Source organism: Chelonoidis abingdonii, chromosome 5 (genome assembly GCF_003597395.2).
Source record: "Chelonoidis abingdonii isolate Lonesome George chromosome 5, CheloAbing_2.0, whole genome shotgun sequence".
Classification (NCBI taxonomy): Eukaryota; Metazoa; Chordata; order Testudines; family Testudinidae; genus Chelonoidis; species Chelonoidis abingdonii.
The window spans coordinates 31,485,081-31,506,287 of NC_133773.1; the positions used below are offsets into that span (position 1 = coordinate 31,485,081).

At 40.1% G+C, this 21,207-nt stretch overlaps 1 protein-coding gene across 1 annotated transcript in view; it reads left to right on the plus strand.

The window, feature by feature from the left end:
* Positions 1-21,207, plus strand: part of COL25A1 (collagen type XXV alpha 1 chain) — a 192,591-nt gene that overhangs the window by 69,992 nt on the left and 101,392 nt on the right. The window contains exons 8-9 of the mRNA XM_075066209.1: positions 877-921; positions 17,988-18,041. Coding sequence (XP_074922310.1) covers positions 877-921; positions 17,988-18,041 — 99 coding nt within the window. The remainder of the gene's footprint in view (positions 1-876; positions 922-17,987; positions 18,042-21,207) is intronic.

The following is a 21,207-nucleotide window of genomic DNA, read 5'->3' on the forward strand; positions in this document are numbered from 1 at the left end:
ATTGGCAATTCTCTTCCCTTTAGAACAAACTAGCCTTTTTAAAGAGGCTCAGATACTTGTGATCTAAGGTGAGGACGTGTTTATAAATGGATAGTTTCAATTTACTTTTTCACTGAAACTTACTGTTTAAAAAAAAAACCTGCTATGTCAGCACATACTGTACTGCTGCTTTCCTCACCTTCTGAATTGTCACTGAAGATTCATAATGCATCATAAAGAAGTTTGAATTTGTGCTAAGGCTTTATAAAAAAGATCCCTCCAGTGTTACATTTCAGTGCCGATTTCTTTTTAATTCTTTCTTCACCTCTGCTTCTCATTTGATCTATAGTGGTTTTTAAAGTTTTGATTGTAGTAAGTAAAACTAAGCAGTTTAAAAAAGCGGCTATCGCTTGCAGTGCCGAACAGAATTCTATCTTATCCCTTAAGAGTACCAAAGATAGATCAGTGCTACCAGTTAGTAGCTTTGGAGCATGGTTCCCAATATGAATATTTTTGATCACGGACGTCCGAACACTAAATGTAGGGCACTCAGTCTTCCAAAGCCATGCAGTGGTCAGTGGAATTGAATTATAATTCCTGAATTTGTACTGAAGGTTTCAGAACATCACAATATAATCAGCCCTTTGATCTTGATTAATGTAGTAGGGCATCAAGTAGCTCTATTATTATAACACTAGGACACTTCTGATTAGTGCAGAAGGTCAAGTGGGAAGAGCCCTTACCGTCAACAAACAATGATTATTTTAAAAAACATTTTGCACTTATGGCAAGCATGTGTCCAACATAATTCTTTAAAGTATTGGGTTTAGAGCTGACATGGTTTATGATTTGTTTGTCTGTTGAACTTGCTAACCCCAAGTCTGTGGTTCCCACCAGGGTTCTGTTGGAGTGCCTGGTGTTCCAGGAATAGATGGACATATGGTGAGTTCAATGTGAAACTTTTTAGCCTTTGTCAGTGCTGAAAATGCTATTTACTTGTGTTTTTAAAGCCAGTCAGAGTTTTTCTACATGAAAGAATTGCACTGATATAACCAAAGATGTGATATTTAATGGATTTTGTTAACTTGATGCCAAAGACTCTGTGGACACTCTTATTTTTGTTTGAGGGACTTTTTCTGGTTCAGCTTAAGGCAACTGGAGACAGGTTTAAGTGAAACTGAAACAAGCCACTGTGAAACTGGTCTAAGAGTGTTCACACGGGGTTTATTTCACTTTAACTAAATCAGTTTGAAAAAGACACCAGTATAACTTAAATGGAAATGCCTCATGTAGACAAATACTCAGTCATTATATCTCATTAGGAATAATTTTTGATTTCTCATTTCATACAATGAAACTTTAGTTTTCTGAACTCCCAGAGAGAGTTGTGAAATATAACAGAATCAATGATTAGCTATAAAAATACACATAAATCAGGTAAGCAAAGATACCTAGACAAAGATTCTGTTCAAAATGATAACACTATTGTTGCAAAAATAGATGCTGAGGTAAATATGTACAATGTTATTGTTAGTTTTAAACTGAACTTTGTGTTTCAGGGTTTATTTTGGATTTGCGTTTTATATATAGACAAATACTGCAGTCCCCAGTCATATGTTACTCAGACAAAATTCCCGTTGAAGTATGTGGGAGTTTTGCTTGAATAAATAGTAAATAAAGATTGTGGGATCTGGCCCTTAAATGGAAATGACGAGAAAAAGCTTTTACTCTGAAACAAATACAGTCCTGTTGGTATCACGAGAACATGTAGTTTTAAAGTCTCCTTACAATTAAATTAAGACAACAAATAGCCTTAAATTACTATGTACCCAGAAAAGAAAGACAACCTTATAGCTTGTTGTTGAGCCCAGTCTTGCAGAGAGCAATTTTACCCCCATGAATACTTCCCTTCAAGATAATGGGACTACTCATGTGAGTAAAGTGACTCATGCTTCAGTTTTTTGAGGGTAACACCCTCAGTGAGCTAGGCCCTCTACCTGCAAGACACCTATGAAATCCGAATCTAGAAACAAACTTCTTTTGCCGATACACAAGACACCGCTGTATTTGGCTCTTTCTATAGATCATGCCAAGCTCTGCTGCTAGGTTCAGGGAGAGATAAATGGAAGTTTGTCAGATGGAAGTGTATAACTTTACCCAATGTATTGACAAAAAAAGAAAAACACAAAAGATTTTTTGCAATTTCTTTTTTCTTTCTCATGGCTTAATACCTTGCTATAAAGGACCTTGTCTTCTCATTCACCTGCACATCTACCAACGTGATACATACCATCATGTGCCAGCAATGCCCCTCTGCCATATACATTGGCCAGACCAGACAGTCTCTATGCAAAAGAATAAATGGACACAAATCTGATATCAGGAATCATAACATTCAAAAACCAGTGGGAGAACACTTCAGCCTCTCTAAGCACGCAGTGACAGACTTGAAGGTGGCAATTTTATAACAAAAAAACTTCAAAAACAGACTCCAAAGAGAGATGGCTGAACTTGAATTAATATGCAAATTAGATACAATTAACTTAGGTTTGAACAGAGATTGGGAATGGTTGGGCCATTACACTAATTGAATCTGTTTCCCAATGTTAAGTATCCTCACACCCTCTATGGGTCATCTCGATTATCACTTCAAAAGTTTTTTTTCTCCTGCTGCTGATAGCTCATCTCAGTTGATTGGCCTCTTACAGTTGGCATGGCTACTTCCACCTTTTCATGTGCAATGTATGTATAAATATCTTCTTGCTGTATGTTCCAGTCTATGCATCCGATGAAGTGGGCTCTAGCCCACGAAAGCTTATGCTCAAATAAATTTTAGTCTCTAAGGTCATGGCTACACTGGCGCTTTACAGTGAAAAAAACACCCCCCTGAGCGCTACAAGATACAGCGCTGTAAAGCCTCAGTGTAAACAGTGCCGCAGCGCTGCAAGCTACACCCGTAGAGGATGTGGAGTACGTGCAGCGCTGGGAGAGAGCTCTCCCAGCGCTGGCTCTGCGACCACACTCGCAGCAGCGCTTTGAAGTTTCAAGTGTAGCCATACCCAAAGGTACCACAAGTACTCCTGTTCTTTTTGTGGATACAGACTAACATGGCTGTTACTCTGAAACACATCTTCTCTGCTGTTTTTACAGTGCCTAGCTCACTGTTGTGCTACTAGCAATAAATAATGAATAATATAATAGATTAGAAATGTAGGGCAACATAAACTTAGATTCACTGTGGAAAAATGCAAACTAATCCATCTGGGGGGAAAATAATCCCCCAAACAATTATTCAGTTGGGAGGGAGGAGGGATTTATCTTTGGTCGCTAGTGAAATCAATTTAGTAGTCCTAATCTTTTAGTTCCATCACCAAACTGACTCACAATTCAGCGTGACTGATGGTCTCTGCTTACAAGAGAGGCCTCCGACTAAAACAGCAGGGGTGTTTCACATCAGCACTAAGGGCTGTTGGCTGTGCTGGGTGGGGAAGTTTACATAATATGCCTGGCCTGGCTCTAGACAGTACTATGCATCTGTTTTTCTCATGAACACTTAGTTTCCTACCAAACTTCAAAAACACTTGCAGGGAATACCAAACGGAAAAAATATAATTGATTCACTGTGTTCGGATGACAAACCATTGCCTATAAAGATGGTATTATGCATACAAAAAAGCCCTAAAGCATTACTCCGAAGTTTTTGATAACTTATTTTAATTGAGTTTTTCTTAACAACAAAAGTACAGCATTTTAACATTCTAATTTTCAGTTCTGGATCTATATAATTTGATGATAATAGTTAACATTTAATAGTAATTTCATTTTATTGCTAGTAAAACATGAACCTAATTTTGCCATAATATCCAAGGAAGACCCCCAAAAAATAATAGTGTTGTCTGTTGTAAGACAACAAAGGAGAAAATATTTTGGAATCAGCATATGTGAGATCTAAGAAATGTTAAAACATCGTCAACCAGATTTTTCATGGGGTCTCAGATTTAGCATCTGCATTGTTGCAACTGTGTTCAGTTGAGAGAACGATTTTGCAGGCACAATCACTTATGGGCACAAACAGTAGAGTGTAGATGCTAATTACCAGTAAGTTATTTGTATGTTCAAATGGGGTTTGTGACCATGTAGTCTGTCTCCTAAATGTTATCAAGGGTTGCCACCAAACTGTGGCTGCAAAATTAGTAACATCATCTTTGAAAATTTGTACTACTCAGTTGTACAGGAAGAACAAGATTAATTCCAGGCAAATTGAATTATATTTGATTGATCATTCACTTCCTATAAAAAAAAGTATGTCTAGGGGTTTGAGGACACAAATGTACTCAAGCAAACAGTTTTTACTCATATGAGTAGACACTCATATTGGACTACTCATATGAGTGAGGATTTGCCGGATTGTGGCCAATATTTTTTTCAAGATAATACATTGGAGAGACCAGTATGTACTTTCATTGCAGGTACAAAGAAATGATTCTATGATCTCATAATTCGTAAATCTACCTTCTGAAAGTTACTTGTACAGTGTGGTATTCATACTTTACAAAGGAAAAAATAAATATGCAGTTTCCATAGGAAAAAAAGGGAAAAAGTTACAGATCCTTACATGCCACTCATCAAATTTAAATTGTGCTTCAAAGATAGATCCTGACATTTTCTATTTATAGTTTTATGTTCTGATTTCCTTCAGTAGTGGTGACATTTTCAAATGTTTTCCTCTGTATAACTTGAAGACACTCTTAAATGGTTATACATTTCCTATAAAGGTGTCAACACATTTTCATTCAGGTTGAGCACTTTCCTTTTGGCCTGGAAGAAAGAATGTGCACATTACTAAATTAAGAAACTATATCCTAGAGCAAAGCTATAGAGATCTAAAATAAAAATATGGTCAAAATTCTTTTCATTATACCACAGTTGTTTTTCATGGCCCTTAACTACATGTAATATTTTATTGTGAAAGAAAATGAATTACTTTAATGTAGCACAAATGTGACAAAGCTGGTATGTTGCAATTCCTTTCAGTAAATGACCAGTAAATTCCATTTGTTTGTGAATAAATGAAAAAAAAATATTGAAAAGCTAAACTAAAATAATATTGTATAATATATAAAGAGACATATAATATACTGTACTATACACCATTCAGTATAAGGCTGTTCCTGCCAGTGAATTGTGCAAGTGGATCCCTGTGCTCATATTTTGGTGCCAAAAGGTTAAATCTTTCAGATAACATGCAAAGTCATAGTTCCATTTTATGCAGGAGACACTGGTGAAAAAGACTGGGATAATAACTTTAGTGTCTGGCTTAATTTTTCCATTGTCCATTGTAGGCTTCTCTTCCTCTGTAGTCTCAAGCTCGAAATAGATTCCTTTGAGAAATGAATGTTTATGCTCAAGAAGCTAGTCTTCATGAATTAAAGTTAGTTTGTTGTGGGCTGCTGTCTGGTGATTCTGGCAGCGTTCTTATGAATTTACTGTGATTTGCAGAATATTGAACCAGCCTCAAATATGTGATGAAAATCATCTTCCTTAAAGACATATGGGTAAAAGTTTAGAAAAACCTTAGAGCCATGATAGCCTTTTAATGAGTGAACTCCCTCCATCTAATGATGTATTGGACTAGAATGCAAGAGGCATGAACAGGGTTAATATTTTCTTTCTGAGGATCCAGTTCAGGAAACTATCTCTATTCAGGAAAGCACTTAAGCATGTACTTAACTTTAAGCATGCACTTAAGTCCCACTGACTTAAAGTTAAGCATGTGCTCAACTGCTTTCCTCGGTTTTACTCTCCCTTCAGAAATAATCACTCACCTTGAGAAAATTTTTTAAGGTTGCCTTTACTCATAGCAACACACCCAGCAGCTGAAAGTCCACAATGAAGTTATGTTTTCTTTTAATGCAAGCAATGTAATGTACAGCTAAGCCAGGGGTTCTCAAACTGGGGGTCAGGACCCCTCAGGGGGTCATGACTTTGTTACATGGGGGGTCACGAGCTGTCAACCTCCACCTCAAACCCCGCTTTGCCTCCTGCATTTATAATGATGTTAAATATATTAAGAAGTGTTTTTAATTTATAAAGGGTGGGAGGTTGCACTCAGAGGCTTGCTGTGTGAAAGGGGTCACCAGTACAAAAGTTTGAGAACCACTAAGCAAAACAATCTCAGTCATAGGTTTTTCCATATTCTTCCTTTTTTTCTTCATCTGTCCTTTAATTGGAATAGTGGAATATGGGAAACAGTTAATGCTTATAACCAATAGGTCTGGCACGGGCTACATAGCAATGCAGACAGGCACAATAGCTCTTGGAGCAGTGAGAGGAAGTAGCTCTGAGCAGGGCCTTCTTTTCCTTTTTACAAAACACAGTGGGCACTTGTCCCTGTGCCAGTGGTGCGCTCTCAGCTAGTCCAGAGAGATAGCAGGGCCTAACCCCACTCCTCTCCACCCTCTTTGCAGAGTCAAGCACTGACAATGGCACACACCTGCCCCATTGGCGTGACTGGGAACACAAAGTGCAGGATTGTGCCTGGCCTATGTGGGGACACAAGGGGAAGTAGAAGAGTTCTTGCACTTACACAGTGTATCCCTGTATCACTAATATTAAACTGGCTACAAAAAGAGTCTTGAAAAGTTCAGATACTACAAGGATATGACTTATTCCTTATGTGGGCCTTACTCAGGCAGAACTCCTGTTGTCTCCAATAAGTCAGAAGGACTTTTGAAGCCAATGGGAGTTTTGTCTCAGTAAAGACTGCAGTATATTTGGCCTGAAGGAATCCACTTTCCCATGAATGGATGGGAGATTTACTTCAGCTATGTAATTCTCATTAGCTTTAAATGGGACTTTCTTACAGTACATAAATCCTCTCCTCTTCACTGCCTACATATGTTAGACCCCTATTTTTATTTATACATTACTTGAGACTTTTTTTTTAAAGGATGTATTGAAAGCTAAATGTGTGGTCAGTGTCGATCGTTCCACTTTAAATTGCTTCAGTAGTTTGACCAAGTTACCAGATAGCAGTTTGGTAAACCTGGAGAAAAATGTCCTTGTTTTAAATATGCTAGTAGATTTAGAGACTTGAAAGTGTGCAGATTTATAATCACCCTTTTGATTGCTTATTTATTATTGCTCTTGTGCATATACATTTCTCCTCCAGTACTATTTATTACACAGAATACATATTTTTAAAGATTTTCTTTAAAATATTTTTTGCAGGTATAAAAATCATGTTGTATGAAGTGCAGTTTATTAAAAGAAGAAATACAAGGAAAGGAAACGTCATTGAGTATAATTCACAAATTCTCAGACGAGTTTGTGGGCCAGCTGAGCCTTGTTGAAGAGTCTTTTCACTTAATTTCACCTGGCGAGTGGGCCAGGAGAGATTTCCAATCCTTAAACAAACAATTTTAAGTTCCTTTTGAGGGGGGACGAAAAGCAAGTTGAAAGGAGGTAATTCAACCCTTGCTTGAAATGAAAATCACAGTAACATGTCTGAGAAACCACTTTTCCTCCCTGTCCTCGTTTATGTATTTTACAGTAAAATTAGCCTGGATTAGGTTTTGGGGGCCTCTTGTATTTCCTCTTCCTTAAAATTAATTACATTCTAGTGACTGAAAAATATAGCAGCACTGACAAACCTTTCCTCTCAGGGGGAGGGAAAAATCAGCCAGATGCTATACCACGAGGTACTCATCACACCAAAACTACGCTGACGTTAAAGAGGCTGCTTTTTTTTCTTGCTTTTTTTACTCTTTTGATCCTTTTTCTTTGGAATTCAACACATACAACAAAAGTTAGGTTGGCCACCCACCTCAATTTTTGCTGAACAGTCCTTATTTTAGATCCCAGTCCTGCAGGGCACACAGCACCTGCAAGGTGAAACATGCTCTCTACTCCCTTTGGTTCCTTCGCATGTCTTTCCCATAGCTTATAGGAAGTAGTATGTAGTATCAAAGTCCAAGGACAAAATCTAAATTTGTGTGGATCTTACACAACTAACAGAAGCATGTGCAGAAAAAGACACATGCTTCTCACAGTTGTCCAGACATTAGTTTAGTTATCAGAAGCCAAAATCTTCTCAAAGATAGACCTTGCTTCTGGCAAATCCTCCTTGCTAAAGAACCTATACTATTAATGACATTCATGATGCTGTTTGGAAGGTCCTGTTTTAATTGTCTTCCATAAAGCATATCTTCAGCACCAGAACATTTCCAAAAGAGAATCTTTCAGGTTGTGTCCGGTCTGCCTGGCATGCTTTGCCGTGCAGATGAGGTGCTGGTATATGGCAGAAATAAAAATGAACATGAAAAGTGACTGTATGAAGTTTTGAGATGGTTCCAACAAGCTGGCCTCTTTCTGAATGAGAAATGTGCATTTGGAAAAAGGAACACACAAAATTTGTAGAACACACAATTAGTAAACAGGGAATGCAGCTGGATTCAGACAAACTGAAGGCATTACTCATCTTACCCGAACCCAAAGACATTTTTGCTGTAGGAAGATTTCCAGGCATCATAAATCATTTTGTAAAATTCTTAACAAATTTAGTTCATCTAACAAAACTCTGAAGAGATCTCCTTAATGGTCATAATACATTTATCTGGGGGAGCACACAATAAAACCCATTTAATAAAATAAAAGAACTACTGATATCTCCACATTTTTTTGCACAATATCCAGTAAAATATCCAGCAGCAGATGAATCTTCATATGATTTAGGAGCAGTGGTCACACAAAACCAACCAGAAGGAGACCAGAGCCTGTTGCATTCATATCAAGAAGACTTACAGAAAGTGAGCAGCAGTATCCTCAAGTGGAAAAGGGAAGCTCTAGCAGTCGCTTTTGTCTGTGAACAGCTCAGTGCATATCTATTTGGCTGGAATTTGAACATTAAAACAGACCACAAGCCTTTAGTGGCATTATGATGTTCAAAACCACTGGATGACTTTACACCTAGGATTCAAAGATTTTTGACTACGGCTGGTTCAATTTTCTTTCTACATTGAACGTATAGCAGGGAAAGCACTCCTAGCATGAGACACTTTCTAGATCCCCAGTTGCGCAGCCACAAACAGAAGAAAAAGCTTTAGAGAAAGATGTCAAAGTCTACACTGTCCTTTTTCTGGCTGCAATTCCAGCGTCTGTCAGCTGATATCAACAAATTGGAGATGAACAGCTAAAGGATAGGACTTACCAGAAACTGGCTTGACTTTACCAAAGTTCTGGAGCCAACTTCCACCAGACCTACTGCAATATTGGCAGGATCTAAATTACCTTCACATGGCTGATGTTTCTGAAAGTACAGTTCATTCTGATCCCCATGGTACATCACAAAGAGACGCTCTCCAAAATCCATGAGGGACGCCAAAGTATAAACAAGTGCAGGGCACGAGCACAGCAATCCATGTGGTGGCCCTGTCTGAGTAGGCAAATTCAGAGCTTAGTAGAGGGCTGTGAGATAAATAACAAGTTAAAAAAAATTGCTAGAACCATTACGTTCTACAAAGTTACCTGACAGACCTTGACAGCAGGTAGCCACAGATTTGTTTTCTGGAAAGGACACAAACGTGTTATTGTAGTTCTCCGGATGTATTTACTTGGACATACTTACACATGCTTCATCAGCACAGGTCATCCTGAAACTAAAGTCAACATTTGCAAGACTTGGAGTTCCTGAAGTCTTCATAAATTGATAATGGGCTTTAATTTACCTATGAAACACTGCTACCATTTTCACAGGATTTTGATTTTGAACATCATTCTAGTAGTCCCCTTTATTCCCAGAGTTACAGGGAAGGGAGAAAGCAGTGTAGACTTTAAAAAGACTTCTTCAAAAAGCAGTGGATTCATAACAGAATGCTCCTGGCATATCAGTCAATACCCCCTTGTGTCTGGACTATCTCTGGCAGAACTTCTTATGGCAGGATAACTAAGGATTGACCTGAAGGAATTTTGAAAACAGGATGCTGGAACAAAAATTCTGCAACAAAAAAAAAACTTCATTATTTGGCACAGAAGAAAAGCATTACCTGAACTTAGACCAGGGAACAAAGTTTGTCTCAAAAGCTCCCAGGCACTTGGAGCTGTTCCCAATTTGGCAGAAACTCCCCGATTCCACCTAGTGAAGACTCCTAAAGGATTCTTTAGAAGAATCGGGTTCATCTTCAATATTTTGCAACACAACAAAGAGAGGATCTGGGTCCTACAGATATTCTGTCAGGAAGTGAACCCCCTCAACAGGAAACTCCTTGCACAAACTCAACAGAACTGACAACATGGTCTGGAAGACTGATCAGAGTCCCTGAAAGGCTGAGAATACTACTCCAGACTATTTTAATGCAGTTGATGAGGGGACATAGTAGTGTAGACAGTTTTAAGGAAATTGAAGTTTTTTGTGAACTGTTGTACGTTGGTTTATAATTTAAGTTGTAATATTTTTATGAAGGAGAAAGGGAGATATGAAGTGATTATAAAGTTCCTGGTCTTCCACAGTAACCAGAGAGGACCAGGATGTGTTGCGGCAGGGAGCTTAATGAATGTAGGAACTTTCTGGGTAGGGGGTTCTTTAGTTGCTGCGTAAAGCTTGGCTCTTTGTGTTTAAATCCTCACACTAGTGTCAGTTCTAGAAATTCTCAGAAGTTTTGGGTGGTAGGTGGTGTTATTCGGAATGGTTCACCTAGCCTTAGTGATAATGTGTTAGAATGATTTTTTTGTGTTACGCATTGGCATCACAGCTTTTTGAAACAACCGCTATCTTTAACAGTGGCAATCCTGTGATCTCTATAGCAATAGTGAAGACAGCTTAACTTGTTAGCATATTGCTACTGATGGGACAATATGCACTGTAATGCACTGTCAGTACACTTGGAGTTAATGTGAAGAACTCCAGTTAGTGCTGATGGCAGCTACAGGTCCAGAAGCTGACTCCTGTAATATGTTAAAGCCTCTGAATTTTTGAACCTATTTGTGTGTTTGTTAGAAAATACACCATCATTACTGCACAAATGAGGACCATCTCTCTATATTGTATAAACAACAAAAAAATCCGGCTGGGTCAGCAGTATTATTTTTCTGTGTCAGTGCTGAGCAGATAAACTACTTATTTGGAGGTCAGAGCAGGAAGTTGAGGTCAGCTCATGAGCTGATGTTACATTGTCATGGAGTTCTGAACTCCACGCAAGTCACTTTGTCTCTTTGTGTCTCAGTTTTCTCCATGTGTAAAATTAGGATGATGCTTCTCTACCTTACAGAGGATTTGTGTGATTTAACTGATGTTTATATAATGCTTTGAGATGCTTGGTTTAGAGACCCTTTAGAAGTCCAAAGAATTATGTGTCTGATTCTGATCTTTTTTATACCAGTATGAATCCACTGATGGAATTCGTCCTGATTAACACCAGTGTAAATTAAATAAGAACTCGGTCCTTTATTGGTTGTAGCATTTTTCACCACTACCATCCCACACATTCTGCACATATGCTTAGAGGCCTGTTTTTGGCAACTTCAGTAATACCGAGCTATGTGATGTGATTAAAAATCCCCATTCATATTGCTGACAAGGTAGCTTTAAAACTTCTACCAATGTTCACCAAAGTCCAAAGTCACCTTTGCCTAGGCCACAGCATACCTCTCTCTGGGTTAGGAAGAGACTACCGAAGGCTTCATGTCCTTTTGCCCTGGTTTAGCTAAAATGACTTGATGTGAGACTGCCATGTGGTGCTCCTTATGGCTGCAGTATTTAATGCTTCAGTATTTGGCCTGTTTTGTTCCAGTGAAAGTTCAGATTCCTATACCCTCTGTGAGGCTCCTTTCATCATTTGCATTTCCAGCATGGGCATTTCTGCAAGGTGGTGCTTAACAAGATATCTTGGTGTCAGGCAGTCCCCTGCACTGATTTTTTGTTTCCATCACGGAAGCAACAGAACTTTGTTCTCTGTACCTAGGACGCTAATGTGTACATTTAACATCTCTGGAAAGTAAAGATAATATCTATTTAGGACTGAACTAAACAGGTGCATAAAGAGTATCTCTGACTCCCTAATTAATTTATGTTTTGAAAACATTAGCACTGTTTTATTAGAGAGTGTTTGTGCAGTTCAACCAACAATTTACAGGTAAGTTATGAACACGGATAATGTAACTCACTGTTACAAGTTGTATAGCTCTTTGGCCACACTGATATTAATTTTTGAAAAACAATAACTGCAACCCATGCACTTTTTCTGATATTTCATTGTCTTCTGTAAAGGCAATGTGGCAGGGTCGGGCCAGATGGCTACAGGACAGTGCTACAGGGCAGATATATTAGCCCCAGACTGATCAAGTCCCTTTTCTCTAGGTAAAGTAACAGTGGCAGTTCCAGAAAAAGCAGGAACTTGCTGAAACCAATTAAGGCAGGTAGGCTAATTAGGACACGTGGAGCCAATTAAGAAGCTGCTAGACTCAATTAAGACAGGCGGGCTAATCAGGGCACCCAGTTTAAAAGGGATCTCACTTCAGCCAGTGAGGGATGTGCAAAGAGCTGAGAGTGAGAAGGCGTGCTGCTGGAGGACTGAGGAGTACAAATGCTATCTGGCATCAGGAGGAAGGTCCGGTGGTGAGGACAAAGAAGGTGTTGTGAGGAGGCCATGGGGAAGTAGCCCAAGAAGTTGTAGCTGTCACACAGCTGTTACAACAAACACTGTAGACAGCTGTGATGCACAGGACCCTGGGCTGGAATCCAGAGTAGAGGGTGGGCCCGGGTTCCCCCCATTGGATATAAGAGGATTGACCTGGACTGTGGGTCCCACCAGAGGGGAAAGTTCCTGGCCTGCCCCCAACCCACTAGGTGGATCAGCAGAGACTGCAGGGATCATTCTCCTTCCTTTTCCCCATGCTGGCCAGTGATAAGGTTAGCTGAGTGAACGGCACATTTGAGCCACTAGCAAAAGTGGCCAAACTGAGGGCTGCTATGAATCTCTGAGGCAAGCAAATCTGCCAATAAGTTCAGGACCCACCAAGGCAGAGAAGGAACTTTGTCCCAGCAGTCACACATTTTTTTTCAATATATGATCCTTCTTTAGAGGTAAATGTTGTGTTCTTAAAGGCTCCGAAGTGGTACAGTAGATAAAGCAAAGAAAGTTAACGGATATTAAAACTGCACTTTTGGTCTAGAAGGAGTATTTGTATATTTACTGTCTTGGGACATGTTTTCTGTGGACCTGATTGCCCCATTGCTTCTGCAAGCACACCAGATCAAGCAAAACTGACAGCTTCTGGAAGGTGTGCGCAGCAGAGAAGCTACCATTACCATGACATCTGCTGCTGGACATTGTGGAAGCTTCTCTACCAACTACTGTGTCAAGTGGGCTCCACAGAGCTGCAAACCCAATTCAAGAGGCAGAGGATATCCCAAGCCACATTAATGCTAATAGAAGCAGTGTTCCTGCATATGACAGGGTGGTTCTGTGGTAGGCATAGTGTTGGTGGCCAGTAGGAGCATAGTTTTGAAGAAGCCATGTAGCTGGGTGTGGAACAGAGAAGCAGAGCAGAGGAACTGGAGCTAGAGATTCCCTTGGATCCACAGGGAGTTAGGAGGCTGCAACACTGCTTCTTCTGCAAACTCCGGGAACTCTCCAGGGATGACTTTACAGAGTTTCCTGGGCCCTCTGTCCATCTCCCATATGAAGGCACAATACAGTCCTCACTCTTAGCTTAATTAAGAGCTTGGATTATATTTTATGCACTAAGAGATTATAGCACATGTTATGTTTGCTTGGTGACTCCCCCTCACCCTAAGAATGATGGTGCCTTTTGTTTCCCAGGAGTTCACAAAAAGTGGCCCATTACCTAAACTTTGGAATGTGCTGTGAACAGAGTAACTATTTGCAGGGTGGAACCTCCCCAAAATCCTGAATAAATTATAGAGCTAAATATTATACAGAAGACAACTGTTTCCAAAATCTAACATCTTTAAGGATAGACTTCAGCACTAGTCAGGAAACGCATCCACGGCAGCATAGTGAATGTGAAATTATCTTTGATTAAAGATTGAAATTCACAGCTTTCTTCATTTTACCAATGGCAAGTTGAAAAACAATCTGATTGAAATTATTGCATGCGATAGCACTGTTGAATGAACAATTTTTCCTTTGGTGCCTCGTTTCCTTAAAAAATGGTGCAACCGCTTTTCCACCTTAAAAATTATGTAAATCTTTTATATTACTCTTTGAAATAGTGACATGAATGGTCGAAAAAGACCCAGGCAGAGTTTTATATTATGGTTTTAAAATGTGTTTTGGTTAAAAAAGTATAAACTAATAAGCCATACTTTGTAACAAAGGCATTCAACATTATTTTCAGCCTAAATACTAAAATGGTCAGTTGGGACCAATACACTCAAAATAATGTTGTGTTTTAAGGTATAACAGAGGACACACCATCAATCTACTTGCATTTAAAATATCAGCTGCTGTTTTGCTTTTATATCTACCTGTGGAATTTCCTAATCAACTGAGTGTTGGATTTTTTATTTTATTTTATTTATTTATTTTTTGGAAAGGGTTTGAAAAATGGAAAAGTTAAAAAATATCAGTGTATATGGCCAGATCTTGCCCTCGGTTCCAATGATGCAACTGAAGAACAGAATTTGGCCCATAGTATACAGATATCAGACAAGCCATAATGAATTGTGTGATAGTGTCCCACTTTAAGATTTGACTTTCTACTAAAAAAAAAACCATTGCAACTTGCAATGTTCCTTTGTGTTTTCCTGCTGTTTGTAGTTCATTACCCAGTACTCCTTAGAGACAGCCAGACTGTAGGTTTCTGCCATTTTCCACCGGTTGTGGTTATCTTTCCTTCTCTCTAGTAGGTTCTTTGCAGGGCTGGCCCTCAGCTTGATGGGCTGTGAAACAATTTTCATATGTGCATCTGTCCCCACTGATGTAAGGCACTCCTGCATGGTCACGCCACTGTTCATCTCAAGAGTTTTGGAACAGGTTAGCAAGATACTTGACTGAATTATTATCTGTAAAAAGGTGCAGGGGTTGGGGAGGTCTTTAGTTTCTCACTTGCAGGAGAGATGTAGCTAGTTGCTTACGCTAGGGTACGTGGCCAGCATTTAGGAAAGTTTTTAGCACAGGACAATGATACAAACAAGCTGAGTGAGGGTACTATGTACCTCTAAGCCCCATCTTCTGGAGGTTTCTGTGGGCCAACGTATGTTTTTAAACAGTGGATGGGAAATTAGGGATGTCACTTAGGCTGGTAGGTCAGATACGTGGGCAAGGGAGGAGGGTTGCTTCTGGGCGCCTGGAATAACATGGCCCTATTAAGCTACTTAGATCTGATTGCTCTGAGTTTGCTGCCAAGTTTGAAATCTCACGTGTGCATGGGGCTAAGAATAATCAGCAATATAATGGCTGATTCACCCGTCAAGATTCTCAGAAAACTAAATGGGCTGCTGAAAAAGTGTAGGATGAAAAATTGAAGAGGGGGTACTGTGTGCATTACAAAAATCAGAACATGAGAGAATCCCTGCAATGCTGGCCATTCAATTCAGAGGATAATCCATTCAAATGTACAATGTTATTCATGTGCTGTCCCTCCAGCCATATTTTCAGATTCTCCTTTCCCCCATAGCTCTCTCACTTGGTACTGACCACCCTGGAAACCCAGCACAGAGCTTAGGCAGAGTAAAATATAGACACCCACAAGGGGGTGGGGAGGGTCAGAGATGGAGTTTTGTTTTAGGAGGGATTTAATATAACTTGATAAAAGCATCAGTATTTCACTTCACTTCAAGGAAATTCAGATGCATTTTCTATTCTACTTATGCAGCCTTTTACCATACTGGTAACTATGGGCGTTAATACCATTGATGTGCGGGCCTAGGAAGAAGGTGGGGGCCTGGAACTCTGACACTTTGATTAAAGGCTTAAGCCCTTGGTGAGTGTCAGCAGACAACAGCTGTTTTAAAGTGAAGGGGACAGAAATGAACAATGACTCGTGTTTTGGAGGGGCGGTGGAGAAAAGAGTAAATATGCAAGTGCTCATTCCATCTTGGTGTCTCAAATGACAGTTCTCTTTAAGATACGTTAAAGTTGGCTCTTTGTAGGACACACATGTTTGATAGCCAGTAAATTTAAATCCTAGCTTCCTGGTAGATCAGATTTAATTGCTACAGTAGCTAGCTGTGTGGTTGCCAACCCTCCAGGATTGTCCTGGAGTCTCCAGGAATAAAAGATAAATCTTTAATTAAAGATTATGTCATGTGATGAAACCTCCAGGAATTCATCCAGCCAAAACTGGCAAACTAAGCTGGACCCATTTAAAAATACCAGGGAACACTGAAAATGAATTGCCTAAGTTGGCCATATAACTCCCTGTGACTATCATTGTGCTCTGATGGCTAACTCCTCACTCCCTGCTTGGAAAACCTCCCTCCTTAATGTCACAGATGCTTTTGGGAGAATCTCAACATTCTTGTGAGTATTATTCAAATTATCCAACTCTTGATAATCATAACATATCCCACTTTTCTTGTGACCTAGTTCAGAAATAGAATGCTGTGTGACTGTGAGGAATGGGTACTCCAGAGCTGTGGTTTATAACTGACCATAGCATTTAGGGATGGAAAAAGCCTCTGGAAATGGAAGATCATGTTCTGGAAAAGCAGAATCTCTCCATAGTAGTTGTGGTTGCAATCAGCTTCTATTTTAATTGCCCTCTAACTTTGGCTTGAAAAAATGGTTTGTTTTTGCCAGATTTTCTTTGAAGGCAGAAGAGATTTTCCCTGAAGGCAGACTTCTGCAAAGTCTGAAGAAATTTTCCCAGTTTTTTTTTAAATGTTGTTGTTTTTTGCTCAGCTCAGTTCCCTGTGTTCAGCACTTCTTAAAACAGACAACTTTATTTAGGTACTTAAATATAGATTTAGGAGCTAAGTTTATGCATATGTTTTTAAAATCTTGTCCTTTTGAACATATTTCATCAACAGTCAAGTGAAGGTAAGCTGTACTATGCATGCATGTGGTTAAAGGTTATCTGAGGAACATGTATGTCGTATTAGGTGATTGAATGAGGCAGGGTTCTGTAGGAGATGTTATTAGCTTGGCCAGCACCACTAACTTCTTTAATAATTGGTTGGCTTCCCCATCAGATTTATTTTAAAAAATTTAAATGGCGTATTTATTTACTTACCAGAGGGAGGGGGGGAGGAAACATGGGAAATTCATAAAGTGAAAAAAAAATTGTTTTAAAAAAATTGAAGTTCGTAGATGATAACATTCTTACCTATCACTTCAGACATTTCCATGCTTTTAAGTGGTTGGGTTTCATAACCTTACACTGCTGCACAATAAGCAAACACTATTAAGCATTAGGTAATTACAGTTATCCCAACTTGGGCATCTTTGAATGGGCATCTCCTGCTTCTCTATTTTCAGTTCCAGAAGAGTTGGGCAAACAAGTCCATATTCAAAAATAAAAAGAACATCCTACTTCCCAAAACCTCTCAGATTTCTAGAATTGGACCTTTTTGAAAGCTAACATTTGTTGTCATGGGTTTTCACATGCCTCTGCCCATCTGTCTTCCAGAAGTACTAAAATAGCTTTTTTTTTTTTAAAAAAAAAAAGGCCATTATTGTGCTATTTCTAGGCCAAAGAGATGGAGGACATGTTGGCAATCTTCTTAGAAAGATGTATGAGGATAATGGCCAATTTTGTTGACTCAAGGGCCCTGATTCTCCTCTCAGGATAATTTGACACCATTGTAACTCCATTGACTTTGGTGGAGTTATTCCTGATTTATACAGGAGTAAATGATATCATTAGCCCCAAGAGATTCGATAAGCTGTATATAAGCATCCCAACTTTTGGGGTTTTATCCAAAATAAACCCTTTTTGTGGTTTCTCCTTCACTACTACAAACTCAAAAGGAGACTTTAGGTGGAATATTGCTGATATGCTTCATCTTCTTTTTCTTAACACCACTTCTTTGTTTGTTGTCATTCTAGGGTGAACCAGGTTTGCCTGGTGCAGTTGGAGAACGCGGCGCACCAGGGCTTAAGGTTAGTGCAGAAAACCAGTTGAAAAATAAAGCACTGTACAGGCATGTGTATGGATGATAGTGTCATGCTTTTTCATCTGTGTATCATGATTAATTTGTAATAGTCTCTGCCTCTCTACAGCGCTAAGTGGTGTAAGAGACTTTAGACATTTCACCATAGAGAGGCATGTTCTTTTGCTGCACATGCATAATTCCAGTCAACATTAGTGACGAGTATACTTTCACTGCAAGGCAAATATGATGCAAGCGTTTGGGAATTTGGAAACCTGTTTACATGGTGTTGTTTATGCTCTTCATAATGCGTTTCAGACCCCTTTTCAAGAACTACTGCAGTCAATTATTTGATGAATGTCAAGGTTAAATCTTGATGTCTGATCCTGCTTCTTTGGAAGTTAACAGCAAACTTCAGTGGGAGAAGGTTTGAGTTAGAGTGACTAGACAGCAAGTGTGAAAAATCGGGATGGGGGTAGGGGGTAATAGGCACCTATATAAGTTAAAGTCCCAAATATCGGGACTGTCCCTATAAAATCGGAATATCTGGTCACCCTAGTTTGAGGTTTATTTTATAACTATTATTCCTTACTTGATTCCAAACAGATGAAATTGAACACACAAAACTTGATAATTTTGTTTGAATAAAAGTCAGACACATCCAAAATGCTTTGATTGTTCGGCTTCTCAGAAAAGACATCAGCTGTGTCTGTGTGTCTATGGGTACATCTACACTACGGGATCATTCTGATTTTACATAAACCGGTTTTATAAAACAGATTGAATAAAGTCGAGTGCACGCGGCCACACTAAGCACATTAATTCGGCGGTGTGCATCCATGGTCCGAGGCTAGCGACGATTTCCGGAGTGTTGCACTGTGGGTAGCTATTCTATAGCTATCCCATAGTTCCCACAGTCTCCCCTGCCCCTTAGAATTCTGGGTTGAGAACCCAGTGGCCGATGAGGCAAAAATCATTGTCGCGGGTGGTTCTGGGTAAATGTCGTCATTCCTTCCTTCCTCCGGGAAAGCAACGGCAGACAATCATTTCGCGCCCTTTTTCCCTGGATTGCCCTGGCAAACGCCATAGCACGGCAACCATGGAGCCTGTCAGCTTTTTTTTTTTCCAGTCACGATATTGTACTGGTGCGCGGACTAAGGCGAATACTCAGCGCTAACAGCGGCATTCATTTGCTTTGATGATAGCAGAGATGGTTATCAGTCGTTCTGTACCGTCTGCTGCCAGTGTAAATTGGCAATGAGATGATGGTTATCTTTCCCTCTGTTACTGTCTGCTGCTATCATGGGTGCCCTGGCTGAGATCGGCCGGGGCGCAAAGCAAAACTGGGAATGACTCCCTGATCAATCCTCCTTATGGTTTCTAAAAATTAGAGTCAGTCCTGCCTAGAATTATGGGCAAGTGTACATAGAGACCAGTGTATCAGAGAGCACACTGCTCCATGGCAGATCCCGCAGAAATGATGAGCTACATGCCATTCACGGGGGTGCCCTTGACAACACCCATTGCTTCCCTCCTCCACAACCTTCTGGGCTACCGCTGCAGTGTCCCCTCCATTGTGTCATGAAGTTATAAAGATGCAGGAATAAGAAACACTGAGTTTTTTAGTGACATAAAATGAGGGAGAGGCGCCTCCAGTGCTATGATAGTCCAGGCAGGACCTTAAGCGTGTGTGGGGAGAGAGCCAGCATCCCATGCTTGATAGTCAGGCAGTACAGAATCTTTTTTTTACACAATGAAAGGGAGGGGCTGATTGAAGTTCAGTCCCCAGTTGCTATGATGGAGATGGTTACCACCGTTCTGTCCCATATACTGGGGAATGACAGAATCATTCTATTTTTACCCAGGCGAGCCCCCGGCGCCTCACCTCAGGCCAGCCAGGGGTATTCAGCAGTTATCAAGCATTGGGGTTATCAGGGGTTATAAGGACCGTTACCAGTCCTACTGCCATCTGCCACCAGGGAGAGCCGAGGAGCGAATACTGCGCTCCTCCGCTGCACCATCACCGTCTCCGCAGCATTCAGTAGACATGGGTGAACTGAAAGAAGTCAAAGAAACGATTTCTTTCCCTTTTTCTTTCACGTGTTAGGGGGAGAGTAAATTGAGGAGCTTATCCCTGAACACGCCGGACAATGTGGTTTGAACCTACAGGCATTGGGAGCTCAGCCAAGATGCAATACTTTTCGGAAACTGCTGTGGCTGTGGGATAGCTGGAGAACACAGTACCCCCTCTCTTCCATTGGCATCCATTGAGGTCTTGGCTTCCCATTTATGCTTGTCACACAGCACTGTGTAGCCTGGAGATTTTTTTTCAAATGCTTTGCGATTTCGTCTTCTGTAATGGAGCTCTGATAGAACAGATTGTTTTCCCCATACGGCATCAGATCCAGTATTCCCTACAGGTCATGCTGGAGCTCTTTTTTGGATGTGGGATACTTGCCACCTGTGCTGATCAGAGCTCCGTTGCTGGGCAAACAGAAAATGAAAATCTAAATTTTCGTGGGGCTTTTTCTGTCTACCTGGCCACAGCGTCCGAGTTCAGATTGCTGTCCAGAGCAGTCACAGTGGTGCACTGTGGGATACCACCCGGAGGCCAATACCGTCGATTTGCGGCCACATTAACCCTAATCTGATATGGTAATACCGATTTTAGCGCTACTCCTCTCATTGGGGAGGAGTACAGAAACCGATTTAAAGAGCCCTTTATATCAAAATAAAGAGTGTTGTAGTGTGGACGGGTACAGCATTAAATCAGTTTAACGCTGCTAAAATCGGTTTAAACGCATAGTGTAGACCAGGCCTATGAGGGCACATATGCCTCTCAGCTGATTTTACAGATGACATTGCTATCGACAACTAGCCAGAACAGTCGCTAAAATGTACTGACTTGCCACTTGTCCATCAGGAAAGAAAACAAGCCATTTAGGGGCATACGCTTTTCTTGTTTTATATGCAGTGAACGCAAAGTGATTGCAGTTATTGCTTAATTCATATTCGCAGCAGTATATTTTGAGTTGCCAAGCAACCACCCACTATCAAAAGGGATGTGGATAAGCTAGAATGGTCAAAAATATAAAGATGAGTTGCCAGGGTCAGATTCAGTGTATGAAAGGGGATTTGCCATTGTACTGGCTTCTCAAACAAATTGTAATTAAAAA